We start from the raw sequence: 26162 nt of genomic DNA, 5'->3' as shown, positions 1-26162 counted from the left end.
AAACAGGGCTATTCTATCACCTCTTAATCGTCTCTTCTTCAGGCTAAACATCCCCAGCTCCCTAAGTCGTTCCTCATAGGACATGGTTTCCAGACCCTTCACCATTTTAGTCGCTCTCCTTTGGACATGCTCCAGTTTCTCAATGTCCTTTCTGAATTGTGGTGCCCAGAACTGGACACAATATTCCAGGTGGGGCCTGACCAAAGCAGAATATAGTGGCACTATTACTTCTCTTGGTCTAGACCCTATACTTTTATTGATGCAGCCTAAAATTGCATTGGTCTTTTTAGCTGCAGCATCAAACTGTTGACTCATGTTCAACTTGTGGTCTACTTGGACTCCTAGATCCCTTTCACATGTAGTTTCATTCAGCCAGGTGTCCTCCATCCTATATTTGTGCATTTTATTTTTTCACCCTAAGTGCAGTACCTTACATTTCTCTGTGTTGAATTTCATTTTGTTAGCTTTGGCCCAGCTTTCTAGTCTATTCAGGTCATTTTGAATTTTGATCCTGTCCTTTGGAGTATTAGCTATTCCTCCTAATTTGGTGTCATCTGCAAATTTGATAAGTATGCTCCAAATTCTGTCATCCAAGTCATTGATAAAGATGTTGAATAACACTGGGCCCAGGACTGAGCCCTGTGGGACCCCACTGGTCACTTTTCTCCAGGATGAAAAGGAGCCATTGTTGAGCACCCTTTAGGTTCAGCCGGGTTAATATGTTGCATTTCTATAAAAATATAATTAAGACACCAAAATTTTTAAAATGCTATAAATAAATGTAAGAATAATATTGGTATATTGTCTAAAAGAGCAAGCAAAACTTTGAAAATATCAACATGCAGGTCTAAATTGAAAGTAGTATCCAGAGAAGTCCCATTGCAATACCTCTGCTGCCAATCCAAAGCCAAGGACTGAAGGGACCAGGAGTATTTCTCTGAGATGGCTGTTTCAAAGATTGGGTACCACCACTGAAAAGAGCCTCTCTCTTCTGCCTGCATGCTATACATGAGGGACAAGTGGATTGGGGAAGGATCTTACTAGTGCCTGGATAGGTTTTTATGAAGATATGGGGTGGTACTGGGTATGTGATTCCTGAGATATATCCCCAAGTTGAAATTGAAAATAAATTTATTCCCTTCACTTTTTTATATCAAAAGTCCATTTTGCAGTTCACAAAATGGGATCTGAACAGAGTGCATCTTGCCTCAGAAATTCATAAATTTCCATGATGCATTTTGGGGGAGAATTGCAAAATCATTGCAAAATACACACAAACACACTTTATTTGAATGTGCACACATTTCTATATGGGAAGGGGACATATTTCAACCCATTAAGATCCCAGGACAGAACAAGAATGCTCACAGGATTCTGAATAATACAGTAAGAATGAGACTGGTAGATACTGACTTTCCAAGCTATTTAGGGCTTTAAAGGTCACAAACAGTAGCTTGAATTAAGTCTGAAGACAAACTAAGAAGTAATATAGTTCAGTAAGGATCTACTGACTCCATTTAAAATACTGGCAGCAACTGCCAAGTTTTTTTTTCCAAGTGAATGTTTCAAATCTCAAAAACTACCCCATGGAGATAACATTATTGTAATCAAACCTAAAAATGACTAGGGCAGAAATGACTAGAATCAAGTCTGGTTCTTCCAAAAACTGACACAAGCTGAACTTAGTAAAAGGTGCTCCTCCGTTGGTAACCAAGAGCAGAGATAGATCCAGCAGCACTCCCAAGATGTAAACATGCAATAAGTACCCCACTCAGTACTAGTTGTCCACTTATGCACAGCATACCATATCATTCAATGGCCAGTGTTTTCAACTTGTCTGGATTAAACTCCAGCTTTTCACCCATTCCAAGTCTTTCACTCCCTCCCTGGGATAAGAAGATGGAAATGGGAGAGCTGAGTGTCATTCACAAACTGATGATATCCCAACCAAAATCTTAAAGATCTAACTCAGTTATTTAGGCAGATGCTGAATATAAGGATAGCAAGGTTGATTCATATGTCGAGGCCCACAGGGTTTAATGTAAGCTTCCTACATTCATCTTAGCAAGCCGATCCAGAACAATATTAAGTTTTAGAAGATTATTGCACCGGCTGTTTTCTCACGATCTGGGCAAGGGCTGAGACCATGTATAAACGGATGTTATTGTACAACTCCGTGCCCAGATCAGAGGCATCCCATACCTAATCGGGACTTCTCCCATACTTAACAAAAATGGTACTTTTCTGTTCATTGCAAAGTACGGGAGAGGTCCTGATAGGGTACGGGATGCTTCCGATCTGGGCACAGAGCAGTGCAATAACATCCGTTTATACACAGTCTTAGCTCATGCCCAGATCAGGGGGGAAAGCCATGCAATATCTTGTTAAAAATTGTTCACGAGTCCCAAAACAACAACAGGCTTACACTTTAGCCACCTACCAAAGTAAATATGGGATATCCCTTTCAGTTGTCGGGTTCAATTCATTCTCTAGGCCACATTCAAGTGGTGGGTAGGACCAAAGGAGGGAGCATGGGAGACAAAAGTACCAGCCTATTTTTGATCAAAACCTTTACTGTTCATAACTAAACCTTAAAAAGAGCTATGACCATCTGGGGAAACCAGAGGACTAAACTGGGACCCCACAAGAGACAGATTCCTCATCCTTATACTACAGCAATCAGTTCCAGTTCCAGTTCCATAACCACAGAAGAGGCAAGATAAGCAAGGCTTCAAATAATTAGTACCATCCATGATAACCTGGAGCTAGTTCATCACCAAATACAAACACTTTGCAAATGAGGCAGATTTGAACATTTCACATACTGTGTTATTGTCTGATAAAAGCTAATATGAACACAAGTGTGTCAAGTAAGAAAGAACTTACCAGGCACCATTCCTGCAAGAGTTGAGGTTGGGTAGCTGCCCTGTCCAGTTGGTGGTACATGGGGTGGGTAACCAGGCAAAGTTGTACTTGCCATATCACGACCTGGCAAGGAAAAAGCGAGAGAGACATGATTTCAGTGAGGCAAATAAAGATCCCTAATTTAAACCCTTAGTTCACACCTCAGCTGTGAATACACCTAGTGGCCTCAGGAAGAGTTCTCTCGCTCCCAACCTCAGTTTCCCATCTCTAATACAACAACCTTCCGCTGGCCAATTCCCAGACCACAACTTCTGCCAACATTTGAAGGTTCTCCTTGGATTACTCAGATATCATCGAAAAGATGTTGGAAATTTTAATGAAATGTTTATGCCCACCCTCTTATGGCAAAGCAACATGGCTCCCAATACAAAATAACTGAGGAGTTTGCAAAGGGGGGGGGGGCAAGATACTTTCCACACCGAAACCATAGGAAAGTGGTCTCCAGTTCTAAGATCTTGCTCCTACAGCTCCTTTCCATAATCCCCAAGTTAACCTCTACACTTTTAAGAAACTCCCATTCATCATGTGTTCCTTCTTTTCTAGTATTCCTGTAAATGGGATCATATTCAGTAAATACTAGGGGCTCATTCCCATGGATTGCCCGATTCAAGCATGGCAGGGGGGGGGGGGGGAGACCCCCCATGAGGCGCATCCAGACCCCTGCCATCCCTCGATCGCCCTATCCAAGCATGGCAGGGGTCTTTTTATCTTTGGAGAATCCCACAAATTTCATCTGTCTTTTAAAATGATGTTCATGAAGATAACACTAAAGAGAGGCTAGAGAACAGTAAGACAGAAACCACTAAAAACTAGTATAAATTAATGCTGAAGGTTAAAGGAGACTTTAAAGTGTATGATAAACATCTGCTTTTTTGTATTGTTTTGTTTTTTAGCAAAAGGCAGCCTGTATATATTTTGAAAACCATTAATTCCACTTTAATCTTTAAGTAAAGACAATTCTCCAATCTTTCTTTGTGCACAGGATGTTTTCCAAACATCATCTTGGTTATCTCAGCTATATACATTTTTGTTTTTCTTTAAAGAACAAAATGAAAAACAGGAAGGATCACAAAATAGCTCTTGAAATTCTCTCAGCTGAACTGAGCAGAAGTTTGGGTTAAGATGGGGAAAACAAGGTCAGAATCTACTGAACTCCCAAATAAACATGCTTATAATGTACTGGACAAGTTTGTGTTGTTCAAGGTATCTTGGTTTAATTTTAGACAGAATTTTACTTAAGTAAGAGCATGTTGTTTGAGAGATGAAAAGATGAAACAGAAAATATGTGGAGAACCAGGAGACAGCAGCAATTTGGTATAGACCAAAAAATAAATAAAAATAAAAAACAACCCTTAAGCTTACTAGCTTCCAGTTCCTTCCTTCCTTCCTTCCTACCTACCTTCCTTCCTTTCTTTTTTAAAGCACTGAATTTTTTTTATCTCTAATTCCTTGTAAACCACAGCATTTTTCAGGTGCTCTGTGTAAGTGAAACTATAATCTTTAGTAAAACACACTGCTTAAAGTGCTGTAGCATTAGGCCAATCCAGTCCAGGCTCTGGATTTCCTCTCTGCCTAGCCACTATTCAGAGGATTTCAGTCTGAAAGGCTTGCTAAAGCCCCAGCAATGGGAACAGCAGGACCAAGTGTTGCTTTGCAAAGCCAGGGAGGGTTAAGAGACCAAAAGCTATTTGTCTTAGTATTTTGGAACTACTTGCAGCTGATCTCCTTTTGTCAAGTTTTCAGGAAAGATCAACCCATCCCACCCTTTTTCTCCTTGACTATTTATGGAGTATTTGTGGAGCCAGCTTGGTATAGTGGTTTAAGTATTGGACTATTACACTGGGAGACCAGCGTTGGAATCCCTGCTCAACCATGGAATCCTATTGGGTGTCCTTGGGCAAGTCACACTCTCTCAGTCACAGAGGAAGGCCAAAGCAAACCCCCCTAAACAAATTCTGCCAACAAAACAAAACAAAACAAACCCTGTGATGGTGTCACCTTAGAATCAACATAAGTAATAAATTACTTGAAGGCACACAACAACAACAACAACAACAACAACAACAACAACAGCAAGTGGGGGAAGATGGGGGGAACAAAGATGATTCACACTTCTCAACAGCTTAGAGACAAATGTGTGAGATGACAGGGGATACAAGCAAATCAGGGAACAAGAATATGACAAACTATCATGAACAACTCATGAGATGATACATACATGACTGTTTTTCATCAGACAAATATTGTAGGAGATATATATATATATATATATTGCTATATGCACTAGTCCTGTTGTTGGAAGCACCTTGGAAATGGCAATAGGGCCTTTTGCTTGCCAATGGCTTCCTGTAAAATCAATCATAGCACTGGGTAGCTGCAAGATGGCTTTGTTTCTACAAATTGTCAGCTTTTTTAAAAAGCATATTGTAATACATTTATTGACACTGCAATAAGAGCCCATACATTACTCAGCCACTCCTGGTGGATGTAATAACAGTTCACGTTTTTACATAAAATCCTTCCACTCCATCAACCTAATTTCCCAAATTCTAACTAAGCACTCCAAAGACACTGATAATGAGGAAAAAGAGAAGCCGTGATGTCCTGCTTCATCCTCTCCACCCCTGCATGACCGAAGCAATAAATCAGAAAAGACAGAACTTTTGTTCTTCACTTCCTTGTCAATCATACCAGTTGCTTTGTTCCAGTTCACCACTGCTGCCAGAGCAATGGGCATTGGACTCATGGATGCATCTGTGTTCATTGCTGCTTGTGCAGTCAAATTTTCCTAGCCCAAGGATAAACTGATAGGTACACAATATCTTACTTATTTTATTTTCAGAACTCTTTGGTGGGCACTTTGCTCAGATACAACATTTAATTTTAGAAAATGTAGTACACTTTACTCACCCCATCCCCATAATTTTGGGGCATGCTTATATTTATAGCTATGGGCCTGAGTTTTCCTGACATGTACATAAAATGGCGACACCCTCTTTCTCCAAATTAATCTGTCAACCAAGTCCACCAGCTCTGTCTTTTTTTTAAAAAAAATTGTTATTAATATTGATAAACCACAACAACAACAAGTCTACTCTGCCCATCTTGCCAGGATGCTACAAAGGCAGTGAACAATAATTCTAAAATAAAACTATAAAGTAAAAAAAAAATAATCTGTACAACCACTGAAACAAAACAAAACTTTAATGTCAAATGTGAACTTAAAGGGATACCTCTGAAGAGTTTTTCTGAAAGCCAAAAACAATCATGATTTTGGAGGAGTGCATTCCACAGTCTGGGAGCTGGACAAGAGAAAGCCCTTTCCTGTGTGCCTGACAAAGGGCCTCTGTGGCAGCAGTATCTTGAAGAAACTGTCTCCTAACGTCTTAATAACTAGGTTCATAATAAGGTCCCTGAACGGTTATGGGTACTCATTTACTGCTTGTTTTAATGGCTTCCCCAGTGTGGTTCATTAATGTGAGGGTACGGAAGAAATGGAAAGACATGCAACTTACAGTGGATCCTAGCTGAGCAAAATTGGATCTTACATCCTCCAAAGCTAACTTCCTTTTAGTTTGGTCTGATGCATATACTGGTCATCTTGAGTTTTTTTCTCCAGTCCTCTGGCATTTTAGTATTAACCTTCCTGTTTCATCACCAAATTCATAAATTAACACATAAGCAGAACTTGGGAATGTTACTAATGAAACTACAGTTCCCACTATCGCCTGCTAATGTGGCAATGCTGACCAAGTGATTCCTGGTGTAACAGTCCAAAAATCTACATTTTTATTTTGCTCAAACAGAAATTTACTTTGAAACACACTCCAGGGATTCTTGACTGGAAGCGCCAGGATCTGTAGTTTGTGCAGTTCAGAGAAATGCTAACTTGCATCTAGCATTTAGGCCCTGCCTTAACAACAGAAAGTGGAACTTCTCTAACACAAAAATTCCCACACCTTCAGCCTCTCTTTGCTGCTGCTTCAACTAAATTATGGTCTGCTTTCCTTTCCATCTTCTGCTTTTGAACAGTGGGAATGGATTTTGATCACATAAAGACAAAACAAAATTCATACCAACTGGGGGTGTCACTGAAGTGTGTAGGGGTAGAGGCCACACTGGGTGACACCTCAGAGGGGTGAACACCTGTTGAGGCGGTCACTCACCATCTGTCCCAAGAGTCCCCAGCTGCCCCACTCTATCAGCCCACAGACAACTGGTATTAAGGGTTAGTTGCTGCTGCCGCTGCTGCCTGGAAGCCCCTTCTGGGTCTGGCAGGGCTGCTGGCTGGGTTGGGAAAGGGAGGTGGCAGCAGCAGCAGCAGCCACCACAGCCGCCTCCCCTACCTGCTACCATTGTTTCCCTTGACTAGCAAGCCAGCAGCTCCCCACTCCACCAGCACCTGCAGCGGACCACCTTGTCTTCCATTTCCTTCTCCTCCCTTTCCCACCCAGAATTGGACACAGTATTCCAGGTGAGGCCTGAACAAAGCAGAATATATTGGTACTATGACTAGTGTTGCCAATTTCCAGGATTTCCCCTGGATATCTGGAATTTTAAAGTTTTTTCATGTCATTTCCAGGATTGCCAAATTTCCAGGAAGATTCGGAGAAATTCAGTCTTCTGGGAAATTCAAGCTTCCCGCCCAAAAAAACTGGCCAAAAAATACCTTCCCACCCACCCCCCAAAACCTCCCAACATACCTCCCATCCTGGAAGTCCCGCCCCCTTTTGCCTTTCCATGGTGCCTTGCACCCCCTCGACCCACAAGCCCCACCCCGACCCAGAATCTCCAACCCTGACATGGAAGCCCCGCCCCTATTCTGGGAAATTTGGGGGCATTCTGGGAAGCCAATCAGGGCTTCAAGGTTGATTGGCAACACTGACTATGACTTGCCTTGATCTGGACACTGTGCTCTTGTTGATGAAGCCTAGCATTGCATCAGCTTTCTGATGCACCACATCACACTGTTGAATCATGTTTAACTTGAGGTCTACTAAGAATCTTCACATGTGCTGTTTTCTCACCCATCCTGCTTTTGTGTATAGTTTTCCTGCCTAAATAAAGTACTGATTTTATTTATCCTTGTTAAAATTCATGTTATTAGTTTTGGCCCAGCTCTCCAATCTGCCAAGGTTATTTCTGAATCTTTTCCTGTGGGAAGTTAGCTACCCCACCTTATTTGGTGCCTTCTGATCAGCATGATTTCTATTACATCATCCAAGTCTTTTATAAAGATGTTGACCAACACCAGGTCTAAGACAGCACCCTATGGTACCCCACTAGTTATCTCTCTCCAGGATAAAAAGCAACCAGTGTGGGTATTCTTGGGGTTTGGTCCCTGAAGTAATTAAAGTAATTACAAATCCACCTATCAGTAACATTGTCTAGCCTACATTTTACCAGCTTATCTGCAAAAATGTCATAGAGAACCTTTTCAAAAGCCATATTGATATCAAGATAGACTACATCCACAGCATTCCCCTAATCTACCAATATAGAAGTTTGTAATTCTATATAAAAAGGATACTATTAGTTTGGTATGACTTGTTTTTCAGAAACTAATGCTAGTTTAGTAAGCATTTAGTAATCACAGCATTCCTTTCTAAATGTGAACAGAATGACTGTTTAATGTTCTGTTCTGAATCCTTCCAAGTATCAGTATCAAGCTGACTGATCTGTGGTTATATGGATCTTCCCCCCTCCCTTTTTGAAAACAGGGACAACACTTACAGGCCTCAGTTTGCCAGGACCTCTTAAGTTCTCCAAGAATGTTCAAAGATAATCAGTAGTGACTCTGAGATTACATCTGCAAGTTCCTGTAATAACACTGGATGCAGTTCATCAAGCCCTTGAGACTTGAATTCTTTTAGAGTGGCTACGTATACCTGTAATACCTATTTATCCATTGTGGGTACACATCCTTTGTTCAGGTTTAATGAGGCAAAATACCTTTGGGAGAACAATGAGGCAAAGAAAGTTTTGATCAGTTCCATCTTTTCTCTGCCCCATTAGTAGTTCACCATTTATTTATTTGAGTATTTATACTCACTCTTCAGCTACAAAAGCTTTCACATAAGTTTACAAATTGTTAATTTGATAGTTCCCTGCCCTCAGGATAACAGTCTAAATATCTTCTCCATCAAGTGGCCCTTCAATTTCCTTGTTCTTCTTGTTGTTCAAAACATTGTCAAAATTAACTTTTTTATTATTTTTAACTTCTCTAGCAATGCCAAACTCATTCTACCCATTAGCTTTCTGACTTTCTCCCTAAAGTACTGGATATTTATTTGTATTGCTTTTTAGAGATGTTCACAGAATCATAGAGTTGGAAGAGACCACAAGGCCATCCAGTCCAACCCCCTGCCATGCATTTCTCCTTACATTTCTTGGACATGTGACTTAACCTGTCTGAAAATTCTTTGTACATCCATCTTGATTTCTTTATACACCTGCCAATTTTTCCTGTATTGGAGTTGTTTGAAATTGTGCCTTTAAAAACATGTATTCAGAAGTAGCCACGTTGACCATGTTGCAAAATAAAACAAAATCCAAAAGCCACAAAATTGACCAGTTCCAAAGCATAAAATACACCATGTAAGTTTTCAGAGCTTCAGTGGCTTATTCATCAGGCAAGGATGCTAAAAAGAATGTTATTTTTATGTTGCTAATAGAGTTGAAATTTTATTACCGGTACTTGTCTTTTAGTGCTCTTTGTCTCTGTTCCCCACAAGGCTAAGATGGGACATAGGCCTGTGACTCTAACATCATTATTTTTCTTCACTTTATGATGTTTAACATCTTTGTCTGATGAAGAAACCAGTGAAGCTTTGAAAGCATGCATCATGCATTTTATGCTTTGGAGTTGGCCCAATGAAGGTATCGCTGCTTTGTAGGTTTTATATTTTATTGTATTGTGAATTCAAAAGTTCACCTTTAATAATTTTCCATGCATCATCTCCTTTCCACAGCATTTCTGAGCATGGGCGCACAACAGTACTCCTCTAAACTTACAGAAATCTGCTTTCACAAAGTTCAGAGTGCATGTCTAACTATGTTTAGCTTTCCCTTTCTCCTGTATAACAAATTCCAGGAGACCAAAGTCACTCCCATTCAAGAAACCCATCACTTCCACCCCATTGACTAATTCATCCCTTTTGGTTGGGATCAAATCCAAAATAGATTATCCCCTTATAGAACTGGAGGATGCTGCCACACTGCAGAATTAATGCACTTTGACACCACTTTAACTGACATGTCTCCATCCTATGGAATCCTGGGATTTGTTGTTTGCTGTGTGACCAGAGTTCTCTGACAGAGAAGGCTAAATATCTCACAGAACTACAAATCCCAGAATTCTATAGCATTGAGCCAAGTCAGTTAAAGCAGTGTTAAACTGCATTAGTTCTGCAGTGTAGATGCAGCCATAAAATCACAGAGTTTGAAGAAGCCCCACAGTCCAACCCCAGACAATGCAGGGAATCCAGCTATACAAATATCTCCAGCAGATAGCTGTCCAGCCTCTTTCTGAAGACTGCAGGAGGAGGAGACGCCATCGTTTCTCAAGGTAATTGGTTGGCAGCTCATATTCCTTTCACAGTTATGACTATCAAGCCAGGTCTCCCCCATTCAATACTTATGTTGTTGCTATATCTTTTGAATCTCATTTTATAAGTTTTGACCCAATGTTCTAGACTGCTCAGATCATTCTGAAGCTTGACCTTTTCTGTTGTGGTGTTGGTCAGTCTTAGGTCTGTGTCATCTGCAGATTTAACAGGCAACCCTTCTATACTTTAGTGTCATCCATTTCTTTATAACAAAAATTAATGGTATAGGATCTAGGAGAGAACTCTCCACTTACAGCATCCCTCCAAGAAGATGCTCATGATCAATTAACAGTCATTGAGCATGATTGCTCAATGAGTTGTGGATGCACTTAACTGCAGTATTGTCCTTCTCAGTAATATCTCTCTCTCTCTCTCTCTCTCTCTCTCTCTCTCTGTGTGTGTGTGTGTGTGTGTGTGTGTGAGAATAGATAGATATTCTCTGTCTTCTGTCTGTCTGTCTGACTGACTCTCTATCTCCTCAGCATTCTCACAATCTGCCAGACTAGAAACTGAAAAGGAAAAAAAAGGAGAAAGTGTTGAGCTGGCATGAGTTAATTCCTTGGAAATCTATGTTGATGTCAAGTAATCAAAGCATCATTTTCTAGATGTTGGAAGAATGACTAATCTGTTCCAGAATTTTGCTCTATATTGTTGTTAGGGTCACTAGTTTGTAGTTTCCTGGATTCCCCTTCCAAAGATATGGGACATTTGTCTGTTCCCAGCCACTTCTTCTCCAGCTACTTTCAAAGAATACAGACAGAAGGTATGAAATACTTGCTAGCTCCAGGGATGTTATTAATCTGGCACATGAGGCAAGAACTCATTTAAAGCAGATAAGTGTTCTCCAATCACATATACTGGATTGCAAGTCCCACTTTACATAATTCGTTCTATTCAGATTTTTAGTATTTTCCTTTCTCCACCAATGTCCTGGTGTTTGATGAGATGAATTGATGAAAACACCAATTATGCTCCCAGTTCCTTTATTTTAGTACCTCATAATATATGGAAATCCATTAAATATTTTGTGTCTGTTTCCACCTGAAAAGGCAGGTGAGGATAGTGGTCATTTGGTTTGATGAATATTTGAAGCCTTCTTGTCACCACTTGAGTCCAAGTTCTGGAAAGCAATCTACTTCCTTGGATATCTCGTGTGTGCAAACTTATAACTCTGACCTTCTCAATAGGAAGTTGCCAGCCACTGTTATATGTCTCCTTCTCCTTTGTGGTTAAATCCCATCCTTCACTTATGGCCCGTGGTATTTTCCTCAGTTTCTGTGGAGTATAGCGTACTGTCCCAACTTCTGGTAACACAGGGTCACCTTCAATGGGAAGACCTTAGTATCATTCATGTAGTTTCAATGGCACAGAATATATTCTAATTATCTTGTGGCCCCAAATCTTGCTCTTTGTTTTCCTCCACTTTCATGGAAACCGCCGTCTTCTGTTGTTTGTTGAAGAGCCTCCTGCCTCTTATCTAAAAATATTTTTCCTGCCTAACAATCTGATATGTCCAAAGGCATGCCTCAAGCACTGTCACCTTCTCCTCCTCCATTTTGAAAGAGAAAAGTAATTTGAAAGGGGGGAGCATTTCAGAAAACAACAGATGATCTTCAGTTGTCTCCTTTGGTGTTTATCACACAGAGGTTTTTGCAGCTCAGATTCGGGGTGACTCCTGGTTTAGCTATGTGAATTCATGTTGTAACATGAATGTTTTATCACACCTAGTTGCCCTTCCATTGCCCTTCTGAATTGAGGGGGGATCAAATCCAAGGCAAGTCACATGATGTGGATTCAAGCAAAGCGGAGTGAGTATAAATTGTATTACCACACTGGTGGGATTCAACGATAAGAATTGGCACCCTTGTGCATGCTTAGTGGGGGTCTGAACACACTGTGACCTTGTATGTTTCTGGGGTGAAAAGGGGCGCAAGTTCTTGTTCCCTGTTTCGCGTAATTGCGTGAGTGTGTGAATATTTGCCTTGTGAATATTTCTGTGTCTTCTTCATCCCCCCTTTTTATTTTCCCTTCCATTTCAGCAATTTCAACACACACATAGATAGATAGATAGATAGATAGATAGATAGATAGATCTATATATTCACATTACGCACATACATACATATATATATCCCCAAAAATGAGTTGCCCTGAAAGTTGCCATGAAAGTGAAAGGACCACTGAAAGGAAATGGGGGGAAACTGCAGCACCGCATCATGGGAAATTTGCAACCCGGGGCGTTTGCAGTGGTGTACCAAAGCAGAAGCAAAGTTGCATTCCACACCGGACCAATTCGGAGTGAAATCGAAGTGAGCTTGGAAGCGAATTCTGTGAATTCACTTTTCCCCCGAATTCATCAAAATGAAGAGTCTGGATTCACTGCGGAAGTGCCACGGAATTCATATCACATGAATTCACATCGCTGGACCCGCAGTCACGTCAGATCTGAGCTGCAAAAACCTCCGTGTGATAAAGCTCGTTGAATGCTTATGCTTATGACATGCAATGGCCTAGACCCTTTCCAGCACCAGTGTGCCACAACTGTCTCATTTCTTGGGGGGATTTTTCAAGTTATACACAGTACTCTGCACACAAGGCATTCAGGGTTTGGAGTATCACATATGAAGATCTAAGAACTGGAAACCCTATTTGAAGAGTTACTTTCTTCACAGTCCTGGCACTATTCTTTTTAATGCTTATTCCTATGATCTTTTCTTCTTCTTCATTTTTTTTAGCTCTTGGCCTTGGTAGATCTGGATATTACATACATTGCCCTGACTTGTCAGTCCTTCCTCAGAAAACCTCTGCCCATCCACATAATAAACACATTATGAATCGTTCATCTTTAACAAATTATGCAAATTGGGAGGACATAAAATCAATAATAATCAATAGCTGGAGCCATTTAGTTGCCAGTAAAGTCATTTTTAAGAATGAGCATTATCAGCAGCCCTTTCTTGTATAATGGTACCATTAATCCAAACACTGGATTCCAGCCTGAACATAGCAAAATCATCCTCCATCCTTTCTTTCCACATCGTTCTCGACACCTCTGAGTATGCGTTCTTAATTTCCACTCTCTGCATTTCCTCTCATTACTGCTGGCACACAACTCCAAATGTTAATGGTTCCTGCTTTTTTGTTACTCTGTGCTTGATTGAAAAGTCGCATACAGATTGAAATGTTAGTGTTAAAGTGCCACCTGGGAACATCAAGCTGGGTCTGAAATGAACTTTTCTCACTCGTGGAACCAGATGGATCAGCCAGGAGTGTTCCCATGTGGGGCTGGGACTGTTCCAGGGCAGTGGGGTGGGAGGAAAAGAGAAGTGCTTCTGCTCTATGTTAGAGATTCTTTGGCAAGAAACAACATCCTCATCTTTCCTCATCCCTCCATGGCTCAGTCTCTGCAGCCCAAACCATTGGTGCTTGCAAGAATCCATGAAGCTAGTCTGTTTTGTCACCCTGTCTCTGAATCAGCACTTCTTTAATGCACAGATGCAAACCCTTTATGGGTTGGGCAAGTTTGCAAGTAACTCTTGTGAATGAAATGTGACACTGTATATAACTAACTTAAATAACAAAAGCAAATACCTGTAATACACATGTATTGTCCCACCACTGCTTTAACGCATCTGACTGATTTGTTGGAAATTTCTAGAGAATGGGAAGAACTTCCCTAAATCTAAATCTCACCTACAAAGGAGACATATAAAAACATGTCATTCATTCTGAGGAAGATGTCAGAGTGATGTTTCTTTGCTATTTCTGTCATCAGATGATTCAGCCTTAGGGGAGGTCCACTAAGTTATTTAGTCCAATTAGCATTGCTGTTAGATGCCCTTGCAGCATTGCAACTTTAAAAGTAAAAGGGGGAAAAAAAGAATGATTGTGATTCCACAGCTGCTCCACATCTCAAATTATATATATTTGTGACTTAAGTCACATGCTTAATAACACTAGCCATTTAATACTGTGCTATCACACTTCCAATTCATGCTTAGGGAACTCTTCATTAGAATCACACAGAAAGCTGTTCCTTAAAAAAAAGGTGATTTCCTTGTTCCTTGGATAGGCCTGATAGTGACTTCCTCAAGACTGAATACGCAGTGAAGGTAGAGCTTGGGAAAACCCACATGGCCCATTATTATGATCAGTGAATCAGGCTGGGTAACCTGACAATAATCACAATGTATCTGAAAATAAGAAATGAATTGTGGCCCTTCCCTCCCATCACTGTTGTCCTTCTACTCACATAATTATTTAAAAGTGCCACCCTGTGCATGTCTAATCAGAAGCAAGCCCTATTGAGTGCAATGGGAGTGCATCCCTTTGCAGTTGAAGTCAAATAGTAGTCTGTAACCCTGCTTCGATCCTTTGGGAGAGGCGGGGAAACACAAATAAATTATTATTATTATTATTATTATTATTATTATTATTATTAAATATCAAGTTGGATTTGTAAAATCAGGGAGTGAGCAGACAGAAACAGAAAATGAAAGCAAATTACCTCATATATTTTCAAGTCTTTGATAAAGTCCCTTATACTCTCTGAAACTTAAGCTTAGGTTACCTGGCCTTTTCTGCAGATGTTTTAAGTATCCATTATTTGTTGTAAGGACTGATATATGATTTTGGCTTTTTCTGGGGATGTTCGGTGGTTTTACAAGCCCAAAGAAGGAAGTTCTAAATTATAATATGGGTCACACATCCCTCACATCCCTGACCCTTTATTTCAGGAACCTTCTCCTTGGTAGCCTCAACAACACACTGTGTAATCCCTATAAAGGCAGAGGCTTATTCGAATGAATTTGGAATAGCTTCTGAATCAGTACAAATTTCCCCATTTTTATATTTTTGTCTTGTAAAAAAATGAGATATAGTTATGATCACCATAAGGCCAAAACAGCACTACATTTTATAAAACAATCATGTTGCGCTTCTTAGAAGCTGCATTCTGTACGAATAGATACACTCTGTGGCCAAATCCCAATTAATTAAATTCCAGGTTTTGTTTGTAAAATGATAGTGATTGACACCAGTTAATTTCTACTTAGCGTTAGCAAATGGAAACTCGGTAGTTAAACCCCTATCTTTCAATGTTTCAATGAACTTCAGTGTACAAATCCCCCCGTCCTAAAATGAAACATGTTGTCAAATAAAATTGTAGCCTTTGCTTACTAAAATTTTCTATTTTAGTTCATGTTAATTTTTAGGTAATATACTTAAGACCTTAACAAGAAAAACTTGACATAAATAACAGCTGCCAGGCAAAGGCTGTAAAAATAGTTATTCTTAAAACAAAAGGTTTCTAATAAATTACATATTCACTGGGGTTTGGTACATAGGATCCCTGTGAATGTGGGAAAACCGCAAATAACAAAAACACTATGTTTTTCAACCTAAGAGAACACCTCTCTGTTAATCTCTAGGTCCTCCAGTGCAACTCTGTGGTCAGCAGCTGCCAGAAAGTGACCACAGAATTGTACTGGAGGAGTAACAAATGCCTAGTGGAGTGTTCTCTCTAGGAATCTCTAGGTCCTTCAGTGTGATTTTTGATTAAAGTTGACCATACAGTTGTGCTGGAGGGCCTAGTTATTCCTAGAGAGAACATATTAATAACTTCTGTGAATAATCGAATCCACAAAAGTCAAAGTCACCAATGTGGAGAGACAAGTGTATTTCCTTTTCATAGCAGCAGGACAGAGAGAAGGTAAGTAGAAGGGAGGGCACTACTGTTGCTGGAACAAACAATAATCCAGTCCTAGAAAGATAAGTATTGGGACTGGGTAAAAAAAATTCCTCTAGCACTGCTCCTTTTCCAATGGGTGCTCAGAGTTGGAGGTGGCTAATTATAAATAGTTAGAAACAACTCAGAACTAGCACAAAAATTGTTGTAGCTCATAAGTAACTTGTAATCAATTCCCCTTTGCAATAGCTAAGGTAAAGTCACATTATGATTATAAATTCATTATGCACACTTTTTTTCATGGTAACAATTGTAACCTTAATTACTTTTATCATTGCAGGAGTGGGGCTTCAATGAACAGTGGAAGAGGAATATCATAAGGTTCGAGTGCTAGCTCATGCTGTTGAAAGGAAAACATCCAGATTTTTTATTGGCCTATTACAGACTGCCAAAATAAAGCTGCTTCGGGCCTCTTTGGAGGTATGCTATTTAAATGATGCATGCATCCTAAGAATCCGAAAGCTGCCACAAAGCTGCACTCTAGTGCTTAGGAATGGAGTGTGGCTTTGGTGCAACCTCCGGACTCTTAGGACTCATGCATCATTTAAATAGCATACCTTCAAAGAGACCCGAAGCAGCTTTATTTTGGCAGTCTGTAACAGGCCAATGTAAACAAAAATAATAATCTTAAAAATAAGTAAAGGATTATTTTTTGAAGAGGCAACTATAAGGGTCATTATTATAGAATCATAGACCATAAGGACCATCCAGTCCATGCCTCTGCCATGCAGGAACTCACAAAGTACCCCTGACAGATGGCCATCCCGCCTCTGTTTAAAGACCTACAAGGAAGGAGACTCTACTACACTCCGAGGGAGTGTGTTCCATTGTTGAACAACCCTTACTGTCAGGAGGTTCCTCTTAATGTTGAGGTGGAATCTCTTTTCCTGTAGCTTGCATCCATTGCTCCAGGTCCTATTCTCTGGAACAGCAGAAAAGAAGCTTACTCCATCCTCAATACGACACTCCATTAAATACTTAAACAGGACTATCATATCACCTCTTAACCAGCTTTTCTCCAGGCTAAACATACCCAGCTCCCTAAGTTTCTCCTCATAGGGCATGGTTTCCAGACCCTTCACTATTTTAGTTGCTCCCCTCTGGACACGTTCCAGCTTGTCAACATCCTTTTTGAATTTTGGTGCCCAGACCTGGACATAGTATTCCACGTGAGGCCTGACCAAAGCAGAAAAGAGTGGCACTGGCTGTGCGGGGGAAGTTGTAGCATGGGCTTTTGTAGATTTGGTATACTTCCTCAGATGCAAGTGGACCAGGTCTATGGGGGTTTATGCTGTAAATACTTTTGCACAGTTGGTCTCAAGGGTGCTACAGGATCACTTTGCATACTGATATTCCAGACTAACAAGACTATGTCTTTGAGTTGATATCTTTAATTTGTGTATGATAGTGGTAGACTATCTTCTGCCACTCCCAAGTTATGGAATGGTCTGCCAGGGGAGACACATCATATTACCAATCTTGACAGCTTTAAAATGGCAGTCAAAATGGATCTCTTTGAACAGGCCTTCCCAGTTTAACATCTCAGTCACCCACACTGACTATCCTGTCTTGTCCATTTTAATAATTTTAATGGTATTGTTTTATTGTTATTGTTTACAATTATGATTTATTGGTTATGTTAGGTGGGTGGGTTTCTGGGACAATTTATTGTATTTTAATGTTTTAATGTTGTTAGCTGCCTCAATCTTAATGGAGAGGCAGGGTATAAATAAATATTATTATTATTATTATTATTATTATTATTACTTCACTTCATCTAGAGACACTATACTTCTACTGATGCAGCCTAGAATCGCATTGGCCTTTTCAGCTGCTGCATCATACTGTTGACTCATGTTCAATTTGTGGTCTACTAAGACACTTAGGCGCGTTATAAACGGCCATTTAGTACAGCCACAGATGCTGGCGAAACGTCAGGAAGAGACTTTTCTGGAACATGGCTACATAGCTCGAAAAACCCACAAAAAACTACAAATTTAGTTACTTGGACATTGTTGCAAAAACTCTAAACGTATGATGAAAGGTCTTATGAAATTGTCAGTAGGCTGTAAAGTAAAGAGTTAACTTTTTCATATGTTGAATGTATTTTTAAAAGCAAATTAATCAGAATAGATAGATAGATAGATAGATAGACAGACAGACATTCCTAATAGGAATGTCATGAACTCTACTCATTCAAACTGGCACAAATGATACTGTGGGGAGGACAGAAGAATAACCCTTGCTGACACCATTCCTATCTACTTATTCTCCTGAACCTGTGATCACTCTATATGCATACAAATTGCATGGGATGTATACTCTGTATGTAGATTGGACAATCAGCAAAATGAGGATGTGGCACACATACCGTGTCTCCATTGTTGTGCCAGAACCCTCCACATATTACCTATCTACAAATAAATGGATGAATAATACTATTTGCATATTACACAAGAATTTATGAATTGCATTTTCTGTCCCACTTTTGACACAGGTGTTGTCTTGTAAAGTGGTTTTCAACAATCACACATTCATCAGTTGAAAATCTGTTCCCCATGCTACACTTTAGTGTGCATTTATCTAAAGCTTCAAATATTTTTGAGGCAGAATGCTGACATCCACAGTCCATTCAGAGTACCAACTATCTTTCTGAGCTTCCAAATCCTAAGCAAGTAGAAAAACATTGATGAAAGAAAACTGTGGCCTTTCTCTAGCATATGTAAAATATGTGCCTTTTCTTTTGGTCACTGGACCTGTTGCCTCTTCTAACCTCTCAAGGATGTTTCCTATGTGGCAGCACTACAATTCATACCCTACTTGTGACTGTTTTACCTGACTAGTGTAGTGTGAATTAACTGGCTGTACTGTTTTGCTTATAATTGTTTTATTTACTACCTATTCTACTTTTCTTCTTGCTTCTTGTATTTTCTGGTGTAGAAGACTACTTTTTAACCCAGGAAACTCTTCTCAAAAGTGGAGGGTCGTCTTATACACCAGGTGTCATCTTATAGGGCAGGTTGCCGCATATGGTGGGGGAACTTTAAAAAGGCACTTTCTTCTTTGACCTTCTTTAATAATTGCTCCAAGTCTATTAGTACCTTCCTCTTGCTAGCAGTATGGTGTCATCCGCATATCTCAGATTATTTATATTCCTTACGCCTATCTTTATTTGTCTTCTTTCCAAGTCTAAGCCTGCTCTTCTTATGATATTTTCTGCATACAAGTTGAACAAATACAGTTATAGAATGCAGCTTTGACTGACCCCTTTGCTAACTGGGAACTATTCTGTTTCTTCATATTCTGTTCTAAACACAGCCTCTTGTACAGATTTCTCATCAGGGCTAGGTGAGAAGATGCTAGGTGGAAGAAAATGTGCTACAGACAAGACACAGTGATAGTCTTGATGAAGAGATTGATGTTTGGTGTTAATGAAATCATAACTTTCAAGTGCTATTCCACAGTTCCAACAACTCCAAAAGGTGGAAGAGGCAACAAGGGGGTCAACTATTTTAGATCTGATCCTAACCAACAAGGATGACTTGGTTAATGGGGTGCAAGTGGTGGTGACATTAGGTAGAAGTGACCATGTTCTCCTGGAGTTTGTATACAATGGAAAGGAGAAGCCAAGCATAGTCCAAACATGCATTCTAGACTTTAGGAGGCGGATTTCAGTAAACTTAGAGAAGTATTGAGGGTGATCCGTGGTCAGAAATACTAAAGATAAGGAGTTCAGGACGGATGGGAGTTTCTCAAAAGGGAGATACGGAAGGCACAATTTCAAACAGTTTCAGTGAGAAAGTAAATGGGAGGTGTCTCAAGAAACCAGGATGGATGAATAAGGAACTTCAACTGAGCTAAGTTTTAAATGGAACATGTATAAGAATGGAAAAATGGGGAAATCACCAAAGAGGAATTCAACAATAGCAGCACATGTAGAGGTAAAGTCAGAAAAGCTTAAGCGCGATGAACTCAGGCTTCCTAGAGAGGTAAAAACAACAAAAAGGGCTTTTTGGATATGTCCACAGAAAAAGGAAGAAGAAACGGTAGGGCCATTGCATGGAGAAGACGGCAAAATGCTAACAGAAGACAGAGAAAAGCAGAACAAGCAGAATTACTCCACACCTTCTTTGCTTAGTCTTCTCAGAAAGGCAAGGGTGCTCAACTGAGGATAATGGAGCAGGGACAGAATAGGGGAATTTCAGCACAGAATAAAGAGTAGTAGAGGAATACCTTGTGATTCTAAATGAATTTAGTCTCCAGGACCAGATGAACTACATCCAAGGTACTAAAGAACTGGCAAATGTAATATCGGAGTCATTGGCAATCATATTTGAAAACTCCTGAAAACAGGAGAATCCCAGCAGATGGAGGAGGGCAAACGTTGTTCCCATCTTCAAAAAGGGGAAAAAAGAGGATCCCAAAATTATGTCCAGTTAGTCTGACATCAACCAGGAAAGATCGGAGCAGATCATTAAACAGAGAGTCTGTGAACATCTAGAAGGCAATGCCATAATCACCAAAAGTCAACATGGGTTTCAGGAAACAAGTCATGCCAGACAAACTATCTCTTTTTGATAAAATTACCAGTTGGTAGTGAAGGGAATGCTGTGGATATAGTATATTTGATTTCAGTAAGGCCTTTGACAAGGTTTCCCATGACCTTTTGCAAACAGCTTGTAAAATGTGGCTAGACAAGGAATGTTACATGGATGTGTAATGGTTGACCGGCGAACCCAAAGGGTGCTCAACAATGGCACCTTTTCATCCTGGAGAGAAGTGTCGGGCCCAGTGTTATTCAACATCTTTATCAATGACCTGGTACAGAATGGGAGCATTACTTATCAAATTGCAGATGACACCAAATTAGGAGGATAGTTACCCCAGAGGACAGGATCAACATTCAAAATAACCTGAATAGACTAGAAAGCTGGACCAAAGCTAACAAAAGAAATTCAACACGGTGAAATGTAAGGTACTGCACTTAGGGCAGAAAAATAAAATGCACCGATAGGATGGGGGATACCTGCTGAATGAAACTACATGTGAAAGGGTCTGGAAGTCCAAGTAGAACAAGTGAACTGAGTGAACAGTGCGATGCAGCAGCTAAAAAGGCCAATGCAATTTAGGCTGCATCAATAAAAGTATGTGTCTAGATCAAGAGAAGTAATAGTGCCACTGTATTCTGCTCTGTCAGGCCCCACCTAGAATATTGTGTCCAGTTCTGGGCACCACAATTCAAAAAGGACATTGAGAAACGAGCGTATCCAGAGGGAGGCTACTAAAATGGTGGTGAAAGGTCTGGAAACATTGCCCTATGAGGAATGACTGAGGGGAGCTGGGAATGTTTAGCCTGAGAGAAGAGAAGGTTAAGAGGTGAAATGATTAGCCCTGTTTAAATATTTGAAAGGATGTCTATGAGGAGGGGCAAGCTTGTTTTCTGCTGTCCAGAGAACAGGACCCGGAACAATGGATGCAAGCTACAGGAAAAGAGATTCCATCTCAACATTAGGAGAGAACTTCCTGACAGTAAGGCTGTTTGGCAGTGGAACAAACTCCCTCGGAGTGTAGTGGAGTCCCCTTCCTTGGGTCTTAAGCAGAGGGCTAGATGGCCATCTGGGGAATGCTTTGTTGGATTTCCTGCATGGCAGAATGGGGTTGGACTGGATGTCCCATGCGGTCTCTTCCAACTCTATGATTCTATGAACTCTGCCTCTCAATATACCAAAGATTAATTATAGTCACTTTAGAAATTGTCATGTTTCTGTGTAATGACATGGGATACACCTGTAATGACAAACCAAATCTGAACTTGAATGCAAATCCAACATCCAATTTAAACTTTTTTTAAAAAAAAAAAAAACACAAATTGGATTGCTCACTCCACTCACTGCTCATAGTGTGTGTGTGTTTTGATTGCTCTAAACACGAAATGAAATCAAGCCTTTAAAATTAAATAATAGTTCCAAAAATATACGACTCACAAGAGATTGCATACGGATTGTGAGAAAAAGTTTAAGCCCAAGAGCCCAAAGCGTCTACTTCCCAGGAGCTTCAAAGAGAATGGGGAAGATACTGTTACGACAGCCAAAAAAAGCTGCTTCGAGTCACAGTGGAGGTATGTGTGTTTCAATGATGCATGCGTCCTAAGCGTCCAGAAGCCGCACCCAAGCCACGCTCCAGTCCTGGCGCATGGCTTTGGTGCGATTCTGGACTATTAGGACATGTCATTGTGAAACACCATACCTCCACTGTGACTCAAAGCAGCTTTATTTTGGCTGTCTGTTAACAGGCCCTTATGCCTATCTTGGTACCACTGCAAACTCCTTCTGTAAAGACAAAAACAGACCAAAGTAACAAAAATGTGACCTAATTTAAAACTTCTAAGGACCTATGATATTCAATTGCAAATTATTGATTTTTCAGTCAGAAATATCATGTTAGTTCAGGTGATGAGTTTCATCCCCTACGTGAAAACTTCCCCAGCTGACATGTCTTATGCCTGTCCCTGCTAATGTGTGGACATTGCTAGTGGATCCAAGAGAAGCTTCTCAATCTTGCAGGTGAGGCTTTTTAACTGCTCAATGGCTGAGTTTCTGCATGGCAGGGGGTTGTACTAGTTTGCCCTTGTGGTCTCTTCCAACTCTATGATTCTATGGCTCTATGATTTTTCACAGGAAGGAGCCTCTCCAGTGAGCTAATTCTAAGAAGTAAGGAATGTCTACTCAAAGTCAAGTCCACAAATGGCCTGTCTCTTGTTCAATTCATTACTGACATTTATCCCAACAGAACACAAAAACTGCTCGGCTGATAAGGGCTAAAGGTTACTCCAGTATAGTATACTGTTTTAAGGGAAAGTTCACAAGCAAGTACCTGGTATTCAGAGATTTACCATCTTTGAACATAATAGTAGACATCAATAGACTGGTGAACAATTTTTGTAACTTTTATCTCAGTGTAAGTGGCCTTCACTCTATGCTGTGGTGCTGAATGCAATTATGGCTCTTCTAAAATCAGTATGTTGCCTTTTTTTAGTGGTGGTACTGCAGTGATAAAGGGGCTGGTGTGATAATACCCTTTGTTCATGAATCACAGTACAATCCCATCTACATGTATTTGGGATTTCATCCCATTTAACACAGCACTGTTTACTTCTGAATTATTTTCACAGCCCTGTTCTAGGGAAATCTCTTCCCATCTTTCTTACCCAACCCCTCATTTTACATATCTCCAAAACTGAAGCTGAAGTGAACCACAGGTATTATAAATCACCTGCTCAATCAATGTGTATATATAGCTCTGCTCTGTTAATATCAAAAGTTATGCTGCTGCAAAAGCCAAAAAGTTTCACACAGCCAATAATTATACAATCACAGGCAAATAAATAAACTGGTAAAAGGCATTATTTTAAATTACTTGCTGATTTCCTTCCTCACCGAGATGTGCAAATTTTTAGCACTTTGCTTTTAGGGAGCAGGCTGCATCCACACTGCAGAAACAATCCAATATCTTTAACTGCCATGGCTCAATACTATGAAATTCAGGGAACTGTAGTTTGTTTTGTCACCAGAGTGCTCTCACAAAACTACAGATCCCAGGATTCCATAGCTTTGACCCATGGAAGTTAAAGCAATATCAACCAATGATCAGAAAAGTAACTGCTGGTCTCCAAATGGCAACACCCAACTTCATGGAAACTAGGTCGTTTTGTAGTGACAATGGGAAACAGAGAAGACGGAGGCAGATGAAGGAGCAGAGCCCTTTGGGTAGGATGATGTCAGCCTCTCCTCCAGAACTGAGGTAGGGGGAGGGATACAGTCCCCGAACCTGGATTGCATGATTAGCAAGAACTATAAGGGAGTGGGAAATGAGGGATAGGTGAAAAAAATTATTTCCACTACTTCTTAGTTACTTCTAAGCTTAGAAGAACATAAGCCAAGTGGACAATGTCCAGAAGACAACAACTAAAATGAGGGTTTCGAAATCAAGTCCTACATTTGACAGAATTTATAATTATTCCTGGGAAGCTTAAGGAATGATTCTGTTTGTTCTAGAGCAAAGAATTAGAACCAACTGCACAGAAGGAAATTCTGGTTCTTAGCAGAAATGTTTTAAGGATATGAATAGTTTGACCAGTAATAAATACATAGCAAACTCATCCCACAATACACAATCTAAGATTATTTCAGACATGCCACAGTGTCATTTTTAAATGAAGGCAGGAAAGCACTATCTTCCTGCTATGTGAAGTCAGAGTGATCACCTCACAGTCACTTAGTGGGTTTCATGGCTCACTGCTGACATTAACCTGGATTTCTCAAAGTCCCGATTCAATACTCCAACAAATACTGATGACAAGTTACCTGTGGCATTGGCCTGTTAGAGCAGAAGGCTTCCGTATGTTTTCCACCATTATATCAGTTAGTGTTTACCAAGAGATACTGAGTCTTGTAGTTCCTTGTCTAAAGGAAAGGGTCTTTGGCTAGAAAGGTCTGTGGCTTCAGCTCTCAAAAGCCAAGCTTATCTTTAATGTGCACAATATAAAAGCTCTAGTTCTTATGCATCTGGTATGATCTTTCGTTCCTATCCTATCACATAAGCACCAATATGCAAAACTTTGGCATACCAATTCACCATTAGGAGAAATTGTCACAGGGTTTACAATGAGGTGCAGTCACCATGCTGATGAGAATGAAATATAATTCCTTGAGTCAAAGGGTAATTAGAAACAATACACCTCAAAAGACATGGTACATCTTTTCCTCATCAACAGATATTTTGTATAAAGAAAAAGAATGGAAGAGGTGGTGGGAAAGCACAGGCTTCTTACAAGAGGAAAAATAATTATATCTTGACCTTCTGTAATTCTATGAACAAGGCAGGGTGACTGTGCCTAACATCCAGAATAGTGGTGCACAGAGAATAAGCAGGTGAGCAAATTTAACTCAGTTCTTTCAAGACAGATGTGCTGATGGCGGGTGGTTCTCTTGACATGTGAATGGGTGACTTGAATGGTCTGGGTAGGGTCATACTCCCTCTTGAAAAAAGCAGCTGATATTTGAATGTACAAGTGAAATCCATGAACACCCCCCCCCCCCAAGAGACTTAGGTGGGCAAATGAGCAGCTGCTCTAAATGCCCTGCCCATTTAAAACAAGGCTACAAAGAGCAGAGCTTCTTCTGCCACAGTACACATCCTTGAATTTTTCCTGAGAGTGCCTTGGATGGTTTTTTGTAAGAGCTGTGGTTTGGGCAAGTTTTAGCTGTGTATTGTTCCTTTGATTTTATTACTGATTTCACTGTGGGGTTGTGGTGGTTTTAAAATAGTTTCTCAAGTGTTCAAATGTTTAATATGGTATTTAATGATTATGTATTTATTCTGTGAACTAGAACATGGACTTGGCACAAGCCAAAAGGCAGGGCAAGAATGAATCAAATACATAAATCTGTCACTTGATTAATCCTGGAAGTCACTGATGCTAGTGTTGCCTGTATCAGTGTTTCACACCCATTCTCTCTTTAAGCGTTCTTTCTTGTGCTCTGTATTTGGGGATATGCTATGGTTTCAATATAAAACAAAATGGATGACCAAAAAAAGAGGAAAGGTTTCGCCTCTGGCCTCTGGGTATGTAACTTACCAGTCACTACAGGGTATGTCTGGGGTCCTGACACGTTGTTCCCCAGGTCTGGGTTAGCAGAAGTGGATAGACTCGACTTGACTTCATCTAGACCAGGGGTCAGAGCTGGGAGGGAGTACTCATTGCCCTAGGGAGGAGAGAAAAGAAAGCTCTCTAATTGATGGAGTGGAAGAAAGGGAACAGTGGGCAGATGGGGTGGTGGTGAAGGTTAGGAAAAGGTGCAATGCAGCCCCTGCACAGATGGAAG

At 40.3% G+C, this 26162-nt stretch overlaps 1 protein-coding gene across 1 annotated transcript in view; it reads right to left on the bottom strand.

Annotated features, from left to right (window-relative positions):
- LOC121925867 (paired box protein Pax-2-like) overlaps positions 1 to 26162 on the bottom strand; it is a 102256-nt gene that overhangs the window by 10908 nt on the left and 65186 nt on the right. The window contains 2 exon segments of the mRNA XM_042458440.1: positions 2887 to 2988; positions 25916 to 26042. Of these exon segments, the coding sequence (XP_042314374.1) occupies positions 2887 to 2988; positions 25916 to 26042 (229 nt within the window).

The sequence above is a fragment of the Sceloporus undulatus genome, chromosome 3, assembly GCF_019175285.1.
Source record: "Sceloporus undulatus isolate JIND9_A2432 ecotype Alabama chromosome 3, SceUnd_v1.1, whole genome shotgun sequence".
Lineage (NCBI taxonomy): Eukaryota > Metazoa > Chordata > Lepidosauria > Squamata > Phrynosomatidae > Sceloporus > Sceloporus undulatus.
Note: the sequence above shows the minus strand (reverse complement) of the source record. Positions and strands in the feature narration are given on the sequence as shown.